The sequence below is a fragment of the Pleurodeles waltl genome, chromosome 3_1 (assembly GCF_031143425.1).
Source record: "Pleurodeles waltl isolate 20211129_DDA chromosome 3_1, aPleWal1.hap1.20221129, whole genome shotgun sequence".
Classification (NCBI taxonomy): domain Eukaryota; kingdom Metazoa; phylum Chordata; class Amphibia; order Caudata; family Salamandridae; genus Pleurodeles; species Pleurodeles waltl.
Window position 1 is genome coordinate 166,322,608 of NC_090440.1, and position 24,379 is coordinate 166,346,986.

Consider the following 24,379-nt stretch of genomic DNA (forward strand, 5'->3'; position numbering starts at 1 on the left):
GCACGGGCCACTCAGAGCAGTCCAGTGTGCCCCCAACACCTCTGTTTCCAAGATGGCAAAGGTCTGGGACACACTGGAGGAGCTCTGGGCACCTCCCCTGGGAGGTACTGGTCAGGGGAGTGGTCACTCCCCTTTCCTTTGTCCAGTTTCGCACGGGAGCAGGGCTGGGGGATCCCTGAACCGGTGTAGACTGGCTTTTGCAGAGATGGGCAACATCTGTGCCCATCAAAGCATTTCCAGAGGCTGGGTGAGGCTATTCCACCCAGCCCTTCACACCTATTTCCAAAGGGAGAGGGTGTAACACCCTCTCTCAGAGGAAATCCTTTTTTCTGCCTTCCTGGGCCAGGGCTGCCTGGACCCCAGGAGGGCAGAATCCTGTCTGAGGTGTTGGCAGCAGCAGCAGCTGCAGTGGAAACCACGGAAAGGCAGTTTGGCAGTACCCGTGTTCTGTGCTAGAGACCAGGGGGGATCATGGAATGGTCCCCCCAATACCAGAATGGTATTGGGGTTACAATTCCATGATCTTAGACATGTTACATGGCCATGTTCGGAGTTACCATTGTGACGCTATACATAGGTAGTGACCTATGTATAGTGCACACGTGTAATGGTGTCCCCGCACTCACAAAGTCCGGGGAATTTGCCCTGAACGATGTGGGGGCACCTTGCCTAGTGCCAGGGTGCCCACACACTAAGTAACTTGGCACCCAACCTTCACTAAGTGAGGGTTAGACATATAGGTGACTTATAAGTTAGTTATGTGCAGTGAAAAATGGCTGTGAAATAGCGTGGACGTTATTTGGCACCCAACCTTCACCAGGTGAAGGTTAGACATATAGGTGACTTATAAGTTACTTATGTGCAGTGAAAAATGGCTGTGAAATAATGTGGACGTTATTTCACTCAGGCTACAGTGGCAGGCCTGTGTAAGAATTGTCTGAGCTCCCTATGGGTGGCAAAAGAAATGCTGCAGCCCATAGGGATCTCCTGGAACCCCAATACCCTGGGTACTTAAGTACCATATACAAGGGAATTATATGGGTGTACCAGTGTGCCAATGAGAATTGGTAAATTTAGCCACTAGCCTGCAGTGACAAATTTAGAAAGCAGAGAGAGCATAAACACTGAGGTTCTGGTTAGCAGAGCCTCAGTGATACAGTTAGGCACCACACAGGGAACACATATAGGCCACAAATTTATGAGCACTGGGGTCCTGGCTAGCAGGATCCCAGTGAGACAGTGAAAAAACCCTGACATATACTCACAAACAGGCTAAAAGTGGGGGTGACAAGGCTAGAAAGAGGCTACCTTCCTACAGTATTCACCTATTGCCTTTTGTTTCAAAATACCCACCGTTCATATGTGCGCATACAAGGAGGACAACTTGCAGTGGTTTTTCATAAGTATAAGAAAAGCTATTACAAGATGGCTGCAGCCATCGTGTAATAGTTGTCCATAAAGCATGATACAGAAATCATAAGGTGCACCACGCACATTCAGCTGAGGTATTGTAATAGATTTTCATAAAGTATAACAGAAACCATTACAAGGTGGCCATTGTGCATACGAGACCGCCAACTTGGAATATTTGTTTTGTAATCTAGATTGCAGGGCAACGCAGCTGGTTTACCAATGCTTGTGATGCAAATCAACAAGTATTGGCACCAGCTTCCTGTAGGTGAGTCTTTAAAACAAGTTGAATTCTTGCTTCTAAAATTTATTATTACAAATATATAAGCAAAATTGAAAGTATGAAGCATTTGCATATCTTCTCGTTGCTCAAAGTTTGAGGCAATTTAGTTTGATCCTTTCATTGTAAGTGGGCTGCTGTATTAAAAAAAAAATAGCTGTAGTCTATGTATTCGTAAAAATCTTTATTACGCATGTATGATTTATAAGCAACAGATTAGCAACATATGCTCAATCTATTTTCTCAGTCTCGTGTAAAAGTGTTTTGTACTATGGATTGGAGAAAATGTGTTTGCTGTAGCCCCTGTTACATAACCATCGACATATTGAACATGATTAGCCTGTTTATGCCCCACTTAAAAACGCTGCAAGCATTTCCAAGCAAGACATTCGGTTAACCTGCCAGTATTTGTTGTTGCTATTTTTTTTACTTTCCAAAGGCATTTCACTGAAGAATGTGACCACTCTATGGCATGGTACACAACCAGGCAACTAGTGATTGACTTCCACAAACAAATTAAGAAATGTGGAGTCCAAAGTGCAGCAGTGGGCCTCGTTTTTTCTTTTTTTAACAAACAATGAGGGTTTCTCTAATTTACTAGCACCAAGGTAGCAACACTAAGATTTTTCGGAAGCCTTGTGCTTTTTGTGAATGAATGCCGCAGGCCAGTACCCAAACTCGGAAATATATTCCAGCGCTAGGCTCCAGTGCGGTTCACTACCTGTCACTTTAATGGGCATATCAATACCGTAGCACGGTCGATAAAGACATATTGGAAGAACCTGGTCAGAGTCGTGATATTTACAAAACGTTGGCAGTCATAGGCATGCAAAAAATGTAGATAAATTATTTTGGTAATTCACAACTAAATTGAAGGCACGTCTGTTATAGTGAGTACGGTAATAGTGGGAGAAGGGGAGGGACGCCGCGTGTGTACAGCAGAGGAGGGCCGGCCGCCCTGGAGGAGGAGGCGGCGGTGCATAGAGCCGCTAGTCTTCCAGGAAGGCTGCCCTGGCAGTCTCCTCCCAGGGCCAGAAGCAGCACCGGCTCCCGCTGGAGACCGGCGTAGAGCAGCACTGCCGTCACAACAGTCAGGGGCTGCGCACGGCCGCCTCGACCAAAGCCTGCAGCAAGCGCTACGCCTCTAGCGCTTAGAGAAGACCAACTGTCAGCGCCTGGCCCTCTCTCTCTCTCGCTCTGCAGGACTAGGGGATCCCGGCTGGATGGAGCGCCGCCCCGGGCACTTCACGCACTGATTTTATTTTTCATTTTTTGGGGAAACGCAACGTTTTTGGGAATTAATTCATATTTAAGGATACTCGAAGTGGTTTACGTTCAGGGGATCACCAGAAGAAGCTGGAGAGACAGTCAACAGTAGCAGGATGGTGAGTAGTGCCTCGCCGGTCCCCGGCCGGGGTCTGCCTGTGTCTGACTGTCAGTCCTAGGAAGACTGCTTGTTTATTTACTCATCTAGCTGGCCACTCACTCCCGGACTTATGTGTTCATTTAACTATTCATTCAACGGAGCAAAGCACTTTTAATATGTATTTTGTGTTCACCTAGCCATTAATTCATTGGCTTATTTATGAACTCATACCGAGTGTCTGATCTTGTCTGTCTATCATATTTATACGTCGGATTATTCGTTTATGCATCTACTCATTCGTTCATGTACTTGGGTGTCTATTCATCTTTTACATGTGTGTATTTATCACAGTTGTGGGCTAGATTCAACAATCACAGTGAGTGGTGCCTTGCATGTGCTGTTAAAGTACCTCGATGCGACAGTGACGCGCAGGTTCCAGCATGACACAATGTTGTAACAAACCACATGCCCTCATCCCTAATCAGACCTCCCCCCCCATGTCCCCGCCTCCGACACCTTCAAGTACAAGTTGCTGTCCGTGCTTAGAAGCTTTTCCAGGGTACCGCAAGCGCCATTAAAACAACGCCACAGAGCAGTGCGTGTGAATAAGGAAAACGGTCTCCATGAATAGTATGTAAACTTTCTCAAAACTGCCCACACGGGGCAGATGATTAGCATATACACTAATAATCGGTAATATTGTTGGTATCATTATTACTAATATCACTAACGTCAATTGGAATTACTAGTAGTGATAGCAGACAATATTTCTATTACCACCAGCCTAGCTGAAATACTAAGGGGTTGTGTACCCATGTTGGCATGGTATAGCGCTTAACGCCGAGCATGTCCATCTCGAAGCGCCGCGCCGGAAGTAGATGCCAGACTCCTGCTGCCCAGAGCTCCGCGCTTTAGGCGGGAGCAGGGGATGGGATCCCGTCCAGGCACTGCTAGCCAACCACGGCCCACCGAGAGCAGCCAGGCTGTGTCAACATCCCGTCCTGCCCCTGGACAGAGAATTCAGAATCCCTCCTGGAAGGGGATTTTTACAGAAGGGAAGAAACGAGGGGTGCCTTTGTCCACGATAGGACTGTGCTATTATAAGGCCAGTAGTCGGAGGTGGGGTACATTTAGTCACAGGTCAGCCACCCACACGCCTGCGGACTTCTCAGATGCCCCGGCCTGTCACAATATGCATAGTTGTTGCCTTCTGGACTCGGGCAGATCTCGGCAGCAGGCGTGTCGACCTCCTGAGCTGTCTTGCCAGACTACTCTCTCTTGCCTTAGAGCGCTGGATCTCTTCAGCGATGACCAAAGCCCATTTAACATTTATTTTTCATGAAGGAGAAATATAGATGTCGGAAGTGCTTCGCTGATTAAATGCCGTGTCACAGGGTTTGTCAGAGTATGCTGAGCATATATTTCTTGAATACATTTTTGCAGTAGCACATGCTGGAGCTTCAGGGCGCCATGGTATAGTGCAGACTCTAAGGTACATATACAGATTGTCAGACTTTGAGAATATGAGGAGTATATGGGAAATGAGCACAGCCGTACAAATGGTACTCGTGGGTTATATCTGTTAATTTATTTTTGTTTATGGTGAACCAGCCACTCCAGGCTTCGGTGTGCTGCACAACAGTTCCACGCAGTACGTCAACTCTATTGCTCATGTTTAGAAACCATGAAATAGTCATGAAAGGACAAAAAAGAGGGGGGCGGGGGTCCAGGCCAGCGCTAAATTTGTAAAACTATAGGTGACAGGGTCCTCGTCAGGAGGCCACTGAAGCTTGAACTACCCATTACCCCTGCTGCCAATGACATTACCAACACAACCACTAACCATCACCCCCCCCCCCACACACACACACACACAGCTGTGATAATTCAGACTATTCCAGGCCTCAAAAGCCATAAGAATATCCAATTTTAATTAGAAATTATTTATGTGTAATTTAGAGATACACACCACATGAATTAATTAACGTGTGCGTATCGCTAAATTAGACAAACAGCGCCACCATGTGGCAGACTATCATAAGTGCCACGCCTGACAATTAAGTGCCAGTGCAGAGCACCGGCAAAAGCCGGTTCAAATTAAGCACTGGTGATAATTACATGTGAGTAATAATATGTGAGATGGCAGATTCAGATCTTGAAGCCAAGGGTGGCATAAGGATTAATCTAGGTCTATAGGTACATGGGAAGGAATGGTGAATTTTAGTCTAGGTACCATGTAATAGATGATTACATAGTAGGCCATTCTCAGAGGATCAGTACTTTAACACCAACTTTAGTGAAATGTGTAATCTAGTTGTAATTATATACAGTTAAATAAATTAGAGCATCAGCTCATGCCTATTTATTTTGGAGGAAAATGGACCTCCATGCAGAAATGTTTGAGAACCTAACCCTTTTTGGACGCCCTAGAAGCCAGCCACCAGTCGCTTGTGCTGTAAATTGTGCAGTTTACATGTTTCCAAGTGTTAGTGGCTTCATCAGGGATCCCCGTTTGAAAGACTATTCTCATTGCATCTGCTGATGTTAGCACCCAATTCCTGTAACCACATGCCAGATAAAGTACAAACATTTAAGGCCCAACCACTGCCGGGGCTGCTCCTTCCAGAATTCCCTTCTGCTCCCTAATTTGTCTTGAACTCGACTATCTGATGTTTATGTCATCTCAGGGATCCACGTTTTTTCAGCGTTTGTGCATTCACCAGGTTTGTTAGCAACCTGTAGAACAGCTCTCACCAGGAACTGGATTTTTTGTATGATAGGTGCTAGTATCACCCACCTTAATGGTACTCCTTTTATCAGTCTAAGAAGGATGGATGGACTCCAAAATTGGACCGGCTAGGATTTGAACCTCTGACCAGTAAGTTGGACACACATATGTGCACTGTTGATTATGTTTCTAGTTTGCTGCCTAAACAGTTACCACATAGCCGATATAACACTGCATCTTGTGTTGTGACAGCATGGGGTGGAGGAAAGTATCGGTAGCCAATAAGGCTTTGTGACTTGTGGCGTGAAAACAAGGGTGTGGAGGAAGTTATCAAGCAGCCAATAAGGTCGTGCGGCTTGTATCGTGACATCATGGCCGCCTGCTTATTGGTGCTCTTCATTGGTGACATAAAAAGCCATGAGTGACAGAGGGCTCCCTGTTTGCAGATAAATCCGCGCAGTGCTGCCTGTGCTTTCACAGCCACACTGTAAACGTGTATTCATTTTCGCACTGGGTGTCACTGGAAGGTGAGGCTGAATATCCAATTCACAGCGGCTGAAAGGGACCAGTGTTGTTGCGGGAGCTCAGTATCAACACCGAGCTGGCTCCCCTCCCTGTCTGCCTCCCGCTCAGGGGTGATGCCAGACTCTGGGAGGGAGCCGGGCAGTGACGGTAGCGCATGTGTACAGAGGTGGATGGGCGCATGGGTTGGTCTGTCCCCTAGCTGGCAGGCTGACCGCAGCTGTGCGAGAAGCGTGGGTCGCCTGTTCCCTATCAGACAATCTGGCTCGTAGCTGGGAGTGTGGCATAGGCCACACACCCCGGGCCATTGACGAGGCCATAAACTGTCCAGTTGTAGGGCCAACGCTGGACCCGCAGTATTGGCTGCACATTCCCTTCCCAGTCGCAGGGCCACACCTGGACTTGCAGTGCCTGTAACTCATTTCCTAGCCTGGTTGCTGGGCTGTCATAGGATGGGCATAACATGCACATCTGGGCCACCCCTGTCTAAAGTGGCACTGCATACAAAAAAAACGATGGACTGCAATGTGGTCCGAGCAATTGGCAGTGGCTGAAATTAATTCTAGCATCCTTCCATCAGTTTGATGTCTGTTGCATTGCATGCCCTAGGCGTGATAGATATGTCATGGTGTGGGTGTTGAGCTCACCGTACCACAGGAGTCAAACTGCACCTCTCTGATGAGGCCCAACTGGGATGGAACTAGGCTCTAGTTGCTTGTGGTCCTGTCTGAGAGGACCTGGCCTTGATGTTTGGGTTGGGCTATTGCTGTTTGAGCAGGACCAAGACTAACTTGCACGAGTATAGTGGATCTCTTTGAACAAAAACAACGAACCCCAAGTTAGGGTGACCAGGTGTCACAGATTTACCAGGAGAACGCGTTTTTAACAGGCTGTCCAGGCAAATGTCTGTAAATTTAGAACATATACCGTTTTTTGTAGATTGTCAAATGAACACACAGGGAGGCAAGCCGTCCTGTGTTCCAGGGCAGGATTAGTTAGGAGGCCCTAGCAGAAAGCAGTCTAGTTAACACAGATGATACTGTTTGTAGACGTTTTGCGTTGAATTCCCCTTGCTGCCTCCTTGTCTGTGTTCTTAGGTCTGACATTTAGACATAGACGCCAATTCACCAAAATGCCGGGGTTAGGGGAAGTGACGTCACACGCTAATTGATCTTTACTAAGGCACACACAAATATACTTACACATACACACGGTCGCTCACATAAACACACTTTCACCCGCAAGCATACAACATACAATTAAAAGCGCTTTTTACTTACCTTAGCTGCCAGATATGGTCAAACTCCAGCTAATTGTATTCCATTGTTATTACATTAATAGAGAATAATATTATTACATATTTGTAGTAATAAAAAAATTGACAGAAAGCCAGTAAAGTGGAACCCCAACCAACATCCATTAGTAGGAGCTGCCCCTGTGTTCCAGCCACTGATCCTGCTACCTCTGAAGCCAGGGGTCGCAAGGGGAAAACCAGGGGTCGCAAGGGGAAAACCAAGCGTCGCAGATGCGACCCCTAAATGACGCCTATGCATTTAGGCCTTTTGATCGTACTAAAATGATATCTTTGATATACTCATACTTATAGGGGCTTTCAGCTGGTGCCCTTCATCTATAGGTGTAATATTGTGTCACTCATATTTTTCTTCGGCCCATTGCACTGCACATCATGGGGCATTGGGTTAGCCGCCTTGTGGCATTGGCTAACTTCACTGTCAATTACTGCTTTTTTCCCTTCCACAAGATGCATGTCCACAGACAGTAGTTCTGTTAAGTGCCAGTGACTACATCAGCAATGTTTGATTTTTCAGACCAAAACATATTTTTGCCTTATTCATTTTTGTGCTTAGATAGATGTGGGCCCAGCAGCTTCCCCAACAATCAAGCTTGCAAAAACCTTAACAAAACACTATTTGACCATGCTGAACAGCCGTATGCCAACACCAATGACTGCAGCCAGTCAACCCATTCTCTGTTTCTCAGATGAGGCAAAATTGCAGTCCTACTTCTGTGTTTGAGGAATGCCCCTGTTTTTTTTTTTTTTTTTTTTTAAATATCTGGTCCCTACCCCCACATTCCTTCCAACAAACCATAGGCGGTTTCCAGGTGGGGTCCTTTATTTCCATTAAAATGTAAAATTATTTATATCTTCTGCTAGCATGTGTGGGTTTCCAATTTATTAGACAAGATGAACCCAATTGAAAAATGTGGAAATGTCATCAGCACAAAATACGTCTGTTCATAAAATATGTCTATTATATACATTCCCATCTCCACCATGCAAATGTATGCAAATCACACAAATACATTAATATTTTTCCACTATCACGGTCTCTAGCATGAGTAAGTAAGTTGCTCTTGTCCACCAAGTGCCAGGGGATTAACTTTTGGTTTGTGTCGTCATTTACAAAGTGCACAGACAGGGCTTGTTAGGAAATAATAAAAGTGAAAATAGCAATTTCTTACAATTTCTCAACATGCTGTCCGAATTTACACCAGATTCAAATAAAATTGCTTACCTTGTTCTTACAGGGTACTCGTGAAGAAATGTTATGTTCCCAGACTGCAATTGTAATCCTCTTTGTAAACTCATGCATCATTTATGTCGATAATTCTCATTTGCACGCATCAATCTCTTGTTACCCAAATACCCTTGCCCACCCTATACCCAAAAAAGCTTTTACCCATATATATATATAGAGAGAGAGAGATACATAGAGAGAGATATATATACCACTACTTACCTGCGTTATACATACATTTTTGTTGTAAAGGCATGTGTGGTAAAAGTTATGCATTGTAAAAGTAGTGCGTGGTAGTGACCGCGTTGTAGTTGGTGTTTCCCCTGTGGTCAGGGACGGCATGTAGAATGTGCGAGCTTGCCCTACGCCCAGGAAGCCCTCGTCCAGAGGGGCCTGAGCTGTCTGCAGCAGTCTCCCTCTGACCCGGATTCAAAGAAGTGTCTTTTTAAACACTTTCTTAGAAGGCTGTTGTTCCCCTTGTCTGCTTGTTGTTTGTTTTTTCTTTTCATCACATTCCTTAACCTTTCCCCTCTCATCTTTCCCTTTCTCTTCCCAAATTTTCAATACATAGACAATGAAAGAGAATGAATGGAGGGTCCCCAAATTTGGTATCGCCCAGGATGCTCTCTGGACAGAGGCCATCTCTGACTCTGGTATACCCGAGCTCTTGCTTTTCCTTCTCTTTACCTTTCCACAAACATTAGGACACCTGTCTGGACAGTGACCCTGGACCCAGTTGGGCATTTCCTGGATTCCTCCCTCCCTTCACTTGTTCTCTTTCATTGCTTGCTCGTTCATTCCACTCTTCCCCCAGGCTACCTATTTCTACTTGTGCTATATTGATTCTTCCTAGTGTTCGTTCAGTTCCTTAAACTCTCTACCAGACTTCTTCTTCCTTTAGACTCTCCATTCCTTTCTTTCTCTAAGGGTCTCTATAGACTATATAACTTAAATTCATTCACTCTCTTCCTTCTGTTCCTTTTGAGCTACTCCACAGAATCCCTCTTCCCTACGTAGGGTTTCACAGCGCACTAATACATGCAGGGGTGTCTAGGCACGTGTGACCTAGCTGAATCCGATAAAAGGTATCCTGGCAGGTTCTTGAAGGTGGTCAAACTGGCACAAATCTGAATAGAATATGAAAGATTACTCTAGTTGTGGAGGTTGTGCAGCAAACTGGCATTTACATTTTTCACAAGTCAAACATTTGGGTTGGAGTTCTAATTGTTTGAGGGTGGTCTTGTAGCTGGAGGGATTTCTAAAAATATATTTTTATGGTTTAGAGATAGATAAAATAGCTACATAGTGGTATACCAACTTGGACCTTGACAGGTCATAAGTGTTAATGTCACGCCCCAATTTTCTAACTTTGGTGGAAGGCTTAAAACTCTGGAAATTTGAAAGAAGAGCAGCTGAGTCAGACTTATCCTAGTTCTGTTTTTATGGGCAAAGCTAAAGAGCTTAGGTTCAGCTCCATTGATGTGCACCTCAACCATTCCTTGATCCCCGGGGGAAAAAAGTGTAGTGGTAAGAAGTCTTCGTCAGACCTTTCTACTCTGAACAGAGTTGTGTGCCATCAGCAGATGACTGAGTGTCTACAGAGTAGTAATGGAACGCTACCCGTCCATTGCCATTCCTGGATCGGATGCATATCACCATCTCAACCCTTTGCACCCTTGCCCACAAAGCCAGCTGAGTCTATTGTGTTACTAACGTTGCCCATGTCCTGAGGTGTTAAGTGGAAAGGCTTTGCCTGAGGCACCAAGAATCCTTTCATTGGATCTAAACCTTCTCTTTGTTTGCGTCGTGTGGCATGGAACCTCGCACTTGGGGGCCAGTCTGCCAGTAGCAACACCACTTTAAGAATGAATTAAATTATTTGTTTTATGTGACTTGGGGAGGGGGTTGTTGATTTATTGTAGAATGTTTCTATTACCACAACAGACCGTAGTGGTTCCTATGCCAAATTAGCTAACGTTCGTTCTACCACCCCATTTAAGGGAAGTGAAATAGGGTTTCCCTAATAACTAACCAGAAATCTATGGAAATGGCTCACTGGACACCATTTGCATCTGCGTCCCTTCAGTAAAAGACCGTCACTGTCCATGGCCAACCAGACCAGAGATCTTTTCAAATGCCCCCTGGAGGCTGGCTGAAACCTATTTGTGTATCAGCGACATTTTGTATGTGGCTCCTGGAGATTGCTCCCAATACTGGGGTCCACTTCCGGGACACATTTCGGTGATGGTAGGTAGGTCTGCCATGCCGGCCTAGAAAGATGGAAGAGGCCCAAATGACATTTTTTGCCCCAGAGCTGCTCCCACCATGCACCAGGGACCCACTATGGAGGCTGTGGGGGGCAGACGGGGTGGTAAGTGCTACAAGGGAACCCCGCTGCCACCTAGATAGCAGGGTGCCGAATCCGTGGCACAGACAGTTTGGTGGTCACACATCCTACGTGTTGCACTTACTCTAAAACAAGTCCACGTGCTCTCCGGTGCATCAGCCAGGAAAGGCATAGAGCGAGGCAGCAGAGTGCAGGAGCACGAGAGAGAGCGCGCGCCGGAGAGGGAACACGGAGCTGCGGAATGAGCGGGAGGGAGAGAGCGAGTGGAAGAGGTGTGACGTAGAGAGAGAGCTGACGAAGATAAGGCAAGGAGAAACAGACATGAAGAGATCAAGGAAGGCGGAGAGGTGTTGGTAGAGAACAAGGGGATGAGTAAGGAAAGTATAAAGATAGATTGGAGAGAGACGCCCGAAGGAAGGCCAGAGGGCGCAGACAGTTTTCTCACGGTATCCACTCGAGCGGAGTGTGAGGGATGAGCCACGGCCTCGCCCCGCGTCTCGCTTGCAGAGCAGGTCGGGGACGCCTCTAGGTCCAGTGTCGGCGCCGCTGAGCGCAGAACTGGTTCCACTGCTCGGCTGACGCGCACTAGGTGCGGACATTTACAGGTAGGCAGCTCCCAGAGACGGCATCCGCCTCCAGTGTGCGATCAACTAATGAGTCCACTAAATTCAGTCAAAGATTGGCGCCACGCCAGTCCCTAATGGGACACAGTGTGTCGGGCACCAGAGGCCCGAGATCGGTCAGGGGGCACGCGCGCCAAAGGCGCGGGGCTGAGCACCAGAGGCCGGGTGTCTAAAGAGGCGCACGTGCCACGAGGCACCAAAGGCCTTAATTTTATGGAGTGAGGGGTGCACTATGAAGCGCGAAAGGCTGACGTGTACCAGAAGGAGCGCGCCTGGCTGCGTTCCAAAGAGTGCAGAACAGGAGGGTGAGGATTGAACTTTGGGGGTTTGGGGAGCTTGAGGAGGTGTGGCGAGCGTTGTCTCTGGACCTCGGCTGCACCAGTGATGGCGCCCCGCAGCATCATAGTCCTGAGCCCTTCCGGAGGGCATAAAACAGCAGAGGGAAGGATGCGCCCTTCAATAGGCACTGTACCTGGAAGCACAGAAGAACAGGGCAAGGCACGTGGAATGACGTGCCAAAAGGCCTGAGCTATCTGAAGTGAGAAGGTGCACCAGAAATAACCTGAGCTCTACCAGAGAGGAGGGCACGCCGGGAGGTGCTAGGCCTGAACACCACCGTACCGTCAGGAGGCATGAGATACCTGGCCTATACCAGCGTGTGTGCCAGGAGGCCCCACATAGGCACCAGTAAGAGTTGCCAGAGGTCGGAGCTGTACTAGGATGCACGCAGCAGGACGAGGATGCCGGAGCTCTTCTGAGGGGGGGCACACCTGGAGTGCCAGAGTGACGCATCAGGATACAATAAATATCTTATCTGTACCAGATGCAGCATGCCAAGAGATACCAGCTGTCCCCCGAGCTCTACCGGAGGATGTACTAACAAGCACCACAACCCTGAGCTCCACTAGAGAGGACGTGCTAGGATACTGCAGAGGCTGAGCATGATGGAAGGGGGAGCACCAGGAGGCACCAGAGGCCTGAGATCTACAGGAGGGGGTGCACCAGAGGCAATAGAAGCCTGGGCATTACCAGAGGACCTGCACCAGAGGACACCAGAGTGCTGAGCTGTACTCAAGGGGGCACACTGGGAGTCTCCCAGTTATACCAGGGGTGTGCCAGAGGCCTCTACTCTGCTGGAGGGGGGTACACTAGAAGGCACCAGAGGCCTGACCTCTATCAGAGGGCTTGCACCAGGACACGCCAGAAGCCTGAGTTCTACCAGGGAAACGCTAGGGGGTGCCAGGGTCTTGGGGTCTACATATAGAAGTCCTAATAATGCTTAGGCGCTTGAAGTTGGGACTCAGAAGTGCTGCAGCACCACAAAAATAAGGAAGCTGGATTTCAGAAGGTGAATGAGCACTACAGTTGCCTTTTAAGTGTTTTTATACCGTTGCATTTGCTGTGTGGTCAAAGATAGGGGTCAAATGTCAGGCTGTGTATTCTGACAAATTGATGATTATTCTTTTAACAAGTAGATTGGTGTTTACTTTTCTTTTTCTGACTGCAAACTTAGAGGAATTTGGTAAAGTTGCTCTGTCTAACAATCTTGCTGGGGTACCAGGTGTGGGAAATGAAAGGCTGCAGGATATGAGTTTTTTTTGTAGCACACAACATTTAAATCCCTCTAAGTATTTCTAAGCATATCAGCGGTTTGGTATTTCGGAAGTCTGATGGAAATAAAGATTTTAATAGGATCAAAACAAATCAAGCCAATTTACTTGGTATCCTGCAAATGATAAGTATTTGCTAAAACCCGCTTGCCATAGTTTATCTTTTGTGTGCTGTATAGTTTTATCACTAAAACTGCATGTCAGTGCGAAGTTTGTTGCCACTTCAGTAGAAAATATACTGCCTGCAAATGACTGTGTGCTAACACATCATTCTTTAGAAATGTATTTGTGCCAAAGCGCTCCAAAATGCATCACTAGCTACATACTACACACTTAAAGCTCTCCTGCTGAATGCATTTGTGACACATCATCTTTGCATGACTCCTGGATTATTCATAATCCCTGTAACTTCAGAGATATATCATTGATGGTAGCACCCCACTCAGACATATTTTCCAGCAACACTGTATTTACGTGAATACTCAAGTACATAGATACACAGATTTGTAGATACCGAAGTACACTGTTGTATAAATATGTGAGTGAATAGGTACACAGATACATAGATGCACAAACATAGATACTAGGACACAGAAATATGTAGCTAAGTATGCATAGTTTCAAGTATATGCATAGGCATACGTTTACTCAGGTACACAAAGATACTTGGGTAAGCAGATACGTAAATACATTGATAAAAAGATGCACAAAATTCACTTATTTATTTAGTACTAATATACATACACACAGAAATATTGGCAGCAAATCAGGATCACAAAGCATACATTGCCTGCTCATTTCCCAGCTGTGGCAACAGCGTAGTCTGCGGGTCTGTTTTCTCATATTAGGTAATTTGAGCAGGGGACGGTCCACACATTCACATTAACTGACTCACACCAATGCATTCACACACACAAATACACCCATTCACAGCACGCATGCACAAAACATTAAAAAAACACTTCCCAGGCCACAGCATTGATCTTGCGTGGTGGGAGGGAAGTCTCAGTGGTTACTGGTTATTTTTACTGCTGCCTCCTCTCATTGGCTGACCTTGTTATGGGTCAGCCAGTGAGATGAAGTAGCAGCTCCTTACTTGTTAGGTTGTGGATGGGTCAGTGAGACTGCTGACCCCACCCCACTCTGTGAGCACATCACTGATAGACACACAGCCCCGGTCCACTTCAGGGTTTACAACTGAAGTGCACAGGACGAAACTATCAGTGACACTCCCGCTCATCATAAGGGAGAGAACCACCAAGCACTTTGCCAGGCTGAAGAGGTCATGCCCCTAGGCCTGTGACATCTTCACCCCGGCAAAGTTTAGCTCAGACAGTCAGGTGCCTGCTCATTTAGTACAAGTACAGCACCTGGCTGCCTGGACAATAAGAGTGTCTGTCAGGTTGGGTTTTGCTCAGTTGCTTCAAGTTTTGGAAATGGTGGGGTTGGATGCCCCTCTGCCCTTAAGGACAGATTGCCGATGGGTGTCACTTAGGCCCTTATTACGTGTCTGGCAGTCCTGGTACTGCCAGACTCACGGGTGCGGCCTGACCGCCACCAAAACGGGGGTCATACTGCCACATTATGACCGTGACTGTTTGGCCACTGTCAGACTGCCAGCACCGCCACTTTTCGGGCCCCCTGCCGACGGCCTGGCGGTGCTGGTGGTCTCAATCCACCAGGGTAGTGCTGCATGCAGCGCTGCCCTCAGGATTAGGACCCCTCTCTCTGCCGGCGTTTACATGGCAGTTTCACCGCCATGTAAAGGCTTGTGGAGACGGGGTTCAGTGTGGGGGCCCCCCTGGCTCGACCTGTCATGCAAATCACTGTCTGCTTTGCAGACAGTGATTTGTTCGACTGGTGCTGGTGCACCGGATGCACACAAGCGTTGCCGCCGGCCATATTACGAGCCAGCGTCAGTGTTGTTGTGCGTTTCCCGCAGGGCCAGCGGATGGAAAGTGTTTCCACCCGCTGACTCAGCGGGAAACTCATAATAGGGCCAGTAGTAAGGAGACCGCAGCATCGGTCTCCTGAATGCGGGAGTTTGGTGGGCGGCCTTTTCCACCCGCCAAACTTGTAATGAGGCCCTTAGTGTTAAAACACTGGTGAAGCTCCACACGCTGTTCCCAGTTCATGCATACGTAATGACGTGCAAACATATTTATAGGTAAGCAGGTCGAGAAGTGAGCAACATACTTTCAAGAGTGCAGAAGATTTTCAACCACTTGTTTATAAAATATATAACTAGGTGCCACTTGTGTGCACAACCTTTAAAGTCTGTCTTCTCAATCGTCGCCTTCGTGCTTGCTAGCTCATTAGTTTGAGAGTATGTTTGTGTGAATGCCCTTTGGTCAGGCTGGCAACACAGACAGACTGGGCCAGCCTTTCCAGTGTTGCATGTTTTTAGTTATGCCTGCTCCTGACCCTTGCACCCCCCTTCTGCCCGTCTCTCTCAGTGGGAGACTTGTGCCTTTTATATGTGAACATCCTCAATACCAGAGCAGCCCACCTCCTCATCCTGACCCTGTAACACAAGTGCCTATGAGATAAACGATGTTCACGCAAGTGGATCATGGATACATTCTTCAATTGGCCCCTACAGCTATTTCAAGTTAAATCTTTCGGTTTTTACATTCACCCATCCTATCTTTTGAAAACCAGACTGATGCAGTGACTGTGCTTACTATATTCCTTTCACCATCAAACCACCGGTCTCTCCTTAAAGCCCAAGCATTGGCCTCAATTGTTCGAGTAATGTTTATGCCTGGCTTTACAGCACAAATGCCTCTAATACCGATTGTTACCAGTGTTTTAAAATATGCATTCAGTGGGATTTGAGACCGTTTGAGAATTCTCTCTCTCTCACATCTCACATCTCTCAAACTGTTGGCTGTTTTATATATCAACCCTCAGTTATCCCTGGGGTGCTTGCATTGAAGTGCATGAGGAACTAGTTTACTTCTCTAAATTACACTGATTTATATATAGCACATTAAATTATTTATCTGAAAATGCATTGTGTAATGGAAGCAATCGTTTTTTTTAATGTAGCAGGCTTTTTTTTTTTTTTGTAAATTGGCTTTGCCAATTTTTGTTGGCACTTTGGTTCTTTACTGCTGTAGCCTTTGTCTTGGGTTTCCAGATAAGCCGATTAGGTAGCTGCAAAAAATACAAAGCTATGCGGCAACAGCGGTGATTCATATAGTTCAATTTTTGCTCTTTGTACTGGCTTCTGGAATACATTTAGATACATTTTTACATCAGCAAGTGTATAACCGCTGGATTCTGCCACAGGCTGGTGCGTGCCTATCAGAGAGCTGAAATCAGCCTTTCCTAGGATGGCTGAGGAGCAGAACATTGTTTTCTCTAGGTGCGGACTGTTGAAATAATCCCTTTTTACCAGTAAATTCATTTGAGCTATCCTTCTGAAGACATGCACTGCTTTTAATGATTTCCAGTTAGGCGCTATACAGTGAATTATTTGATTTGATGCTAATGCTGTGCAGCCAGATAACTATCTTACATCATGTATGTTGTTTCTTTAGACATTATCCCTGCCTCTCTTAACTTTCAGTTTCCTTCGAGAAGGTCAGGCTTGGTGCAGCTGTTGTCAAACTGGCTCAAAGGTGGAATGTAGAAGCTGGGTCTGCAGCACCATTGTAAAGCCTGTTTGGACCTAGTGGGGGCATAGTAAGTTGGTGTACACTAGACTTAAAAGTTTGCAAAAACTTTTACAACTTTGATATTGCAAACACTTGACCGCTGTTTAACCAGTATTTTCCAGTGGCCACAGACTGACTGCAGGGAGAATAACAGTTCTGAGTAAATGCTTGATATATTTGAACAATGATCACTCGCAGTGCTACAATCATTGGCACGCTTCCAATTCAGATGTTCAGTGCCTAACTCTTAAATTACCATTTAGTTTGTGTCATATCATCTAAATATATGGTCATAAAGAAAGGAATTATCAATTTAGCTTATGGTGTTTATACACAGGATTAGGGAAATTGGCCAGCGCTATTTTTATTTTTATTTTTTTTCCCCAAAGACTGACTAAAAATTCAGTGAATTCCGCAGAATGTGTGGTGCATTTTATTCATTGTTTGCCCAGTTCCCCTCTTCTGTGCCTATCTTTGTACACAATGGAAAAATACAAAAAAAGAGATGGATGGAATTTTGAATTAATATCATCCATTGTTAATTGCTCTGGATACTTCCTAATCCGTCATTTTCTTTTTGCCCATTATGCCACCTCAGATTGGACCCAGCAATAGGCAAATCAGTCTTTGTCCTGCTCCAATAGGAAATGCCCAGCCTAAACCGCCAAGCCAGGTCCTCTCTGAATGACAACATAAGATACCCAAGACTGATTTCGGTCTACTTGGGTGCAGCTTGGTTGCAGTGGCTCAGTGAGGCTGAGACCCACGTATGGGCATAGGCATCATGTTTAGCGTGTCACAGTGAAAAATATAAAAAAAAGTGAAGTGTGATGTATGTCCAAACATTGGCCCCATACTCGTGTGACATAGAACTAAAGCTGGAGTTCACTGACGCGCCCCAAATCGAGCAAAACCAGCGTGGGGTTGCTTGTGGTCTCTTCTAGAGGGAACCTCGTCTGGCAGTTCATACAGACTCTTTCGATGGGGAGCAGGGTATGTGCTGATTTGAATAAGGCAGGTCTTTGTCTAGAGTGGCATGGCAGGCAAAAAACAATGGACTGGGATGTGGCGCACAAGTGGCATAAAATAATTCAGACATTCCATCTGTCATTGTTTGATAAGACAAAGGCAAAATCGCAAACATCTGAAGGAAAATCAGGAGCATTTAAAGAGAATATGGACAAGCATTCACTGCTCAAGCCTTTTTGTTTCAAATATATGCCCCATCATTCAGCCTGATTCATTCAAATCATTGCCAAATTAGTGTGCACCACTCCAGCCACACGGCAAAACGTTTACCATGGCATCGGGATCCTCTCTTCCTTCCTTCCTGTTTCAAAGGGGGGGCCCAGATTCCTGAGCTGTAGAGGAAGAGGGGGAGAGAGAGAGAAAATGAGCCAGCACTGGGAAACTTTTGTAGTGCATCTAGACTCCCTAGTAACAGACAAACCAACAGACAGTGCCCCCTTCAAAAAATCCTATTTTTTATAACAATAGCATAGAAAATTGTGTTTTGTAAATTTATGCCGTCGGCAAGGAATGTCGAATTGTTATACTGCACTGGAATTCATTCTCTTTCCATCAAACGTTTTATTTCTACTTTGTATTTATTTAGAAATAGTGACAATGCTCATAAACTATTTCCCTCACCAGGGGCATATTTATGTTTTAATTTTTATCGCTTTCTTAATGTAGATGTTTCACGTTCGCCATCCGCGTTAAGTGGTGTGGCTCGTCCTCGAGATCTATGGTGTCTAAAGCACGCCATGGGGACAAAGACACATAAACAACAAGAGAAAAGCTTGTTGATAACAAGCAGCTGCGTGAAGATTATTAAAGTGTTTTGGGGTATATGAAAAGATTGTGGGTGGAGACAAGTCAAAGTAAATGTATTTAATTCCAGGTAGCATGATCATCTGCAGAGCGCATTTGCAGCCCGGGAACCACCTCCAATCTCTTAGTACCGAGCTAAGCACTAGAAGACTGAAGAACCTGGAAGGAGGAAGAGAGGAGAAACATGCTGCTGTCCAGCACAGAGGTTGTAGAAAGCTTGCCTAAAGAGATATGTGTTCAGTGCCTCCTGAATTTATGTGAGGTTAGAGTTACATAGTCCACCAGAATTTGCTTTGGTAGAAGAACAGCGGCAGACATATTTTTTCATGTATGTTTCAGCATAATTGTCTTTTCAGTTGGTTGGTATTGCTGTAAGGATGTCTCTAAAACTTGATGTAGCTATTTCACCAATGCTGGCAAAGGCCCAACAAAACAGGTTTGACGTGTTTTCCAGGCAGCATGCGGGGATCGGATGAGCTAGTTTCTTCTAAGGGTGTTGTAGATTTAACATCTGCTCAACTGGGTTGTTTGCGTACATCTTGTTACCATAATTTTCGCTTGGCATGACCGTAAAGACTTCCTGTCGGAGGTGGAGGACACTTAATACAGCCAAACCATTGAATAATAAATAACAAACACATTCACAAAACAAAGTAATTATGGAATTCATGCCAGATTCAGAATCTCTAGCTTTGTTGTCTCTGCTTTTATTGGTAAGGTGACTTCCATACAGATATTGACTAGATTTGTTGCAACAAATGAAAATGAGCAGAGCCTCATCTCAATCGGCACTGCTGGAATAAAAGCTAACCTTACCTAGAGCAGGAGAAAGTGCTTCGAGTACGGCTGCAGTAGCATGGCGCTACCAGACTATTGACTGGCTTACTTATTGAGGGAGGTTTGGTAAATATTGCCAGCACTATCTCAGCTGGGTAGCAGCAACATTACAGAGAGAGACAGTCAGTCTACTTAAAAATGCAGTCGTAAAAAAACAAAACAATAACTAAGAATCCCAAACATCAACTATTTTCCAGCCTGTAACCAACCTACAGTAATGTTTAAGCTCAACCTCAAAGCAGGGTTCTCCAGTCAATCAAAAGAAAATACCCTAGACCCAATCTAACTTTCACCTTCATAGGATGCAGGCAGCCCTTTAGGTGTTACCACTCTAAAATGAACATTTAATTAACAATTCCATTTAACTGTTAATGGAGCTTGTAACCTGTTGACTTCTGTGGATGTTTCAGCAGTGGTTGATGTCCTTGAAGCCAGATCCTGCCACCACAGTGGGTTTCAGTGGGTCAGAACTAGCACTGTAATAATTTTCATCAGTTCTTTAGGCTCTAGTTCAGACTGACACAGGGAGCTATAGAGGCGAAGCCGGTATCTTGATATCTGGAGCGAGGGAGTTTCACTCACAGTTGTTCGTTCTAACGTAAAGAAAGATGTGGGCTATTCTATTTATCACAATGACCTATCAGATACATTTCAGTGGACTATCACATGTATCAGACTAGGGTTGTCAAATGCATTTGAAGAGGCATTCAGATACACTGCAGTGGATAGCACATACATCAGAATTAACTATTGGATCCACTGGATTGAGCTATCAGATATAGCCAGTTAGGTATCACTTACATCAGCATGGTGGATCATATATACATCACTGATGCCATTGTACCTATGGTAATCTTGGGAAACCACAGAAAGAAGATGAAAGAGGTACCAAATACTCTGACAGCCGACAAGGACAGAATTGTTATGCCTCGGAGTCACAAATATTGAATTTTCCTTATAGACCTAACTCGGTTTCACTTCCAAGACATATTGACCAACTTGGGCCATGCATGATCCTGAAAGTTGTTTTGGATACATCACAGCTACTGGATCTACAAGCCAATGCTGTTATCTCTTCTGTCAGCTATACCTGTAATTGTATAGGGATATGAGACATTTCTTACTGAAGTACGAACACTGTAACATAACCTGGCTAGTGCTGTCAGCTAAAGTGCATTCATGTAATTCATGATTTGAAAACATGCCAACTTGTCTGGTGACAAGCTTCTCCAAAATGCAATAGTTAACACAATGTGGATACGAATTACGTCAGAAGATCTAGGATCTAGTCTATTGTGAAAGAGTTACCAACAACCATTGAAACCCCACATTCAAACCATAGAGTGGATTCTGCACCAAAGAAGTCTTGCACATCAAAGGAGCTTAGGATCTTACAGAGAAGCTGGCTTGGAACTGCTGTCTAGGCAGGGACGGCTCCTTCTCTATGGTGAAGGAGTGTCGCCCCCACTGGCTGAGCCGGTAGCAGAAAAAAAATTATAGTCATTTTATTTTTTGGCTGCTGGTTCAGCCAGCAGTGCAGGGAGGGGTGGGGTTGGGCCACGGGAGGTGGGAGGAAAAGTGGTGTGCACTAAGTGCACATGTGTGTTTTGCCGGCTGTCTCAGGCCGGCTAAACACACATGCGCACCTAGGTTTCTCCAGCCCGGCTGTATTTAACAGCTGGGCTGGAGAAATTGCATAGGCCCCAGAGTTGTGCCTGAGCGGCAGTCCGTGCCGCTCGGACCAATCCTGGTGCTGCTTTCATGCTAAGTTTACCAAGAAAGCAGCGCCAGGATTGCATGAGGAGCCTGTGCTGGCATCCCAGCAGTGAATGCTGTGACAACACGAGGAGCGACGAGCGAGGCAGGAGGGATGGAGGAATCGAGGTAAGTGTGTGTTATTGTTTTTTTGTTTTTTTTAATTTTCACCTCCTCTCCGCCCCCCACACCCCTAGGCCCTCTCCTTGAGTTATGCTGCAGCCGCCGCTGCATCTAGGACTGTATGCCCATCCTACTCCAGGCTGCGGATTGTGGGGCCTATCGTCATCCCGCTCCAAGCTTCTGAAAGCGGACTTTATGGTCATCCAATCCCAAGCTGCTGACGGTGCAGCAGTGAGAATGTGCAACATTAAACGATGACGTCATTGCATTGAAAGCCCTGTGTTCTTGAACTTGCTCACAAGCACCATATTTAAATCTCCGATCTTTTCATCCGTGAAGCTTTTAGGGCACGAGAGTACTGCACGGGCGAGCCCTGATTTAGTATTTTATAATTGGATTAGATCAAAACCCTGGGGTGGGGGGGGTTGCTTGCGACGGATACTGGGCAATTATTTGGGGATAAACTTCTAAATCGGGAGTGCGGACTTTTACAGATTTCGTATGTTTAAAATACTGGTGACGCCACCGGTATATCCTCTTTGTTTTTAATGCCATTGGCTGTCAGGCGTTGTTTCTGTGGATTTCCTTTTCGTCATATCTGCATGCATTTTTTTTCCTGAATGTATTTTATTTGGTATGTTTTGTGTATTATATGAACAGACAAACGAATGCTTGATTTGATGAGCTTGTAGAAGGCCAAATATTTGTGTGTTGCAGCGTTTCTGTAACCACTTAATTACAAATGACAGTCTGCAATATAGGTGAAAGTACGGGAAGTGGTATCTGACATATGACACACCTAAATGCGATGTTGCAATATAAAGAGAACAATTAATTTTACGAGTAAAAAGCGCTTAAAGGGATTGCCTACATCGTATCTACCCATTTCCTATAATTGCAGATACACTTGTTGAGCTTCTTTTTATGCACTCTATGCGTCTTTATGTTTGTAGTTTAGGTGTGCACCACTAGCAGGTCGTTGGGGAGTGCATGTTTACATTACAATGATAATTGCCATAATCAACCCATTATCTTAAGTGTTTGTTCCAGAGCTTGCACCCTTGCCTAAAATAGAATTGTCCACTTAAGAAGGAGATGTGATCTAGTGTCTGCTGATTGTGGAGCCGGGATTTAATCCTGGCTTCCTCATGTGACTACTTTGCAAGATCCATCCGAAACAAACACCTTTCTGTGCCTACGTTCCCTTGCCCGTCAAAGCTGTCAGGATTAGCAGCCAGTGGTAGGCGCTTTTACAGACTACTCATCAATTTAGTGCCAAGGTCATCACTTCTTTGTATCTCTCGACAATGCAGCTGGTGCCGTTGCACTTTACAGTGAATCCCTTTTCCTGTGCCTTTTTTATTATTTCATATGACATGGAAATTGCTTATCTTGTAGCTATCATGAAACACCTTCTTTCTGATTTAAAAATTTAAGGTGTATTCACTTGTAACAGTGATGACCCAGAGCAATAACTTTTCACACTAAAACCCAGGAATTTGACCCAAGCACTTGAGACTCGAGGATAAACCATGGAGACGCTATGGTAATAGTTGCTTTTCCTGGTGGGGGCACCAGTCACTTTTCCATCCATCCTGCATGCAGCAATGCCAATGATCTCAGTAATTTCCAAAAACTGCCCGTTCTGTCCCTCCGTACATGCCCAGGCCCAGGAAAGCATTCACATTGTGGATGTAGAGCCAAACACATGGTACCTTGTCCTAAAAAATTAAAAAAAGGGCCCATGTAATTCCCATGATCCTTCAAAACGGATCACTGCGGGCAGTTGTGACCTTGTGCCTTCCAACTTGTATTGATTAATTTAATACTGTGTTTGGCTCGTAAGTGGGGCATAACGTGGGCAACACTGCACAAGCCGCCCTAGTACCATTTCTCTGCCCACGTCAATGATGCCTTGACAGTGTTTCTATTGCTTTGTTCTGCAGCCCTGCTGAAGGCTACCAGTCTTCTGCCTGTCCACTCTGCATCCTTGCCTAATCTGTCTCTCCGACCCAACCTGGCGGCTGCACACCGGAGTGAAGATTACTCAACCTGGGTCCAATGGACCAGTGACCAGCTGCTCTGTGTACCCCAGCCCGGACATCGACAGATGATGGTGCGGACGGGACAGGGGTTGAATTATTGCAAGTACCAGAATGTTCCGTTTTGATCCAGTCTGCCCAGCAAGTAGGATAGTATTTCAGCTGCTGTGAAGTTTCATTCTTTCCCCCCTTATAATCCTTCTGCTGATTGTGGTGGGTATCTAATTGATGAGCGCACTTACTGATTCTGGTTAGAGAGCAAGTACCCGAGTGCTGGATTTAGTATCTGCTAGAAGGGGTGATCTCGTCTACACATTGAGCGCTTGCTCCATTAACGTGAGCTCCAAACTCTGCCATGGTTAATTAGGTAGCTGAAGCATAAAGCACTTTGTTTCTGATCAATGAAGGCATCTCCAATGTCTGCTTTAATAGACGGTTGCTGGGTGTCACAGAAGGGCCAGGTATCTCAATGTTTGTAAAGGTTAGGCCCCTACGGCATGCCACATCACTGCCAGGAACCTAGTTCCTTGTCCAGTTATAAAATTCTGAAGAGCTGAGCCCTTCAGTGGATGACTGTAGTAGGCATGCTTCATCATTCGCTAGTCTGCCCTACCATGTTAAGACAATATCAACATGATGGCCTCAACCTCGGCGAGAGGGAGAACAGAATAACTTCTTCTGTCCATATAAGGGGTCCAGGT

At 45.7% G+C, this 24,379-nt stretch overlaps 1 protein-coding gene across 4 annotated transcripts in view; it reads left to right on the plus strand.

Annotated features, from left to right (window-relative positions):
* Positions 1 to 2,630: 2,630 nt before the first annotated feature.
* Positions 2,631 to 24,379, plus strand: part of MYO1E (myosin IE) — a 451,378-nt gene continuing 429,629 nt past the window's right edge. For 2 of the 4 annotated variants that reach the window (XM_069222074.1, XM_069222076.1), the window contains exon 1: positions 19,001 to 19,126. In XM_069222074.1, the coding sequence (XP_069078175.1) occupies positions 19,106 to 19,126 (21 nt within the window). In that variant the 5' untranslated portion in view covers positions 19,001 to 19,105. Of the gene's footprint in view, positions 3,076 to 19,000; positions 19,127 to 24,379 lie in introns of those variants that run through there. The other 2 variants (XM_069222075.1, XM_069222077.1) reach the window with 2 other exon arrangements.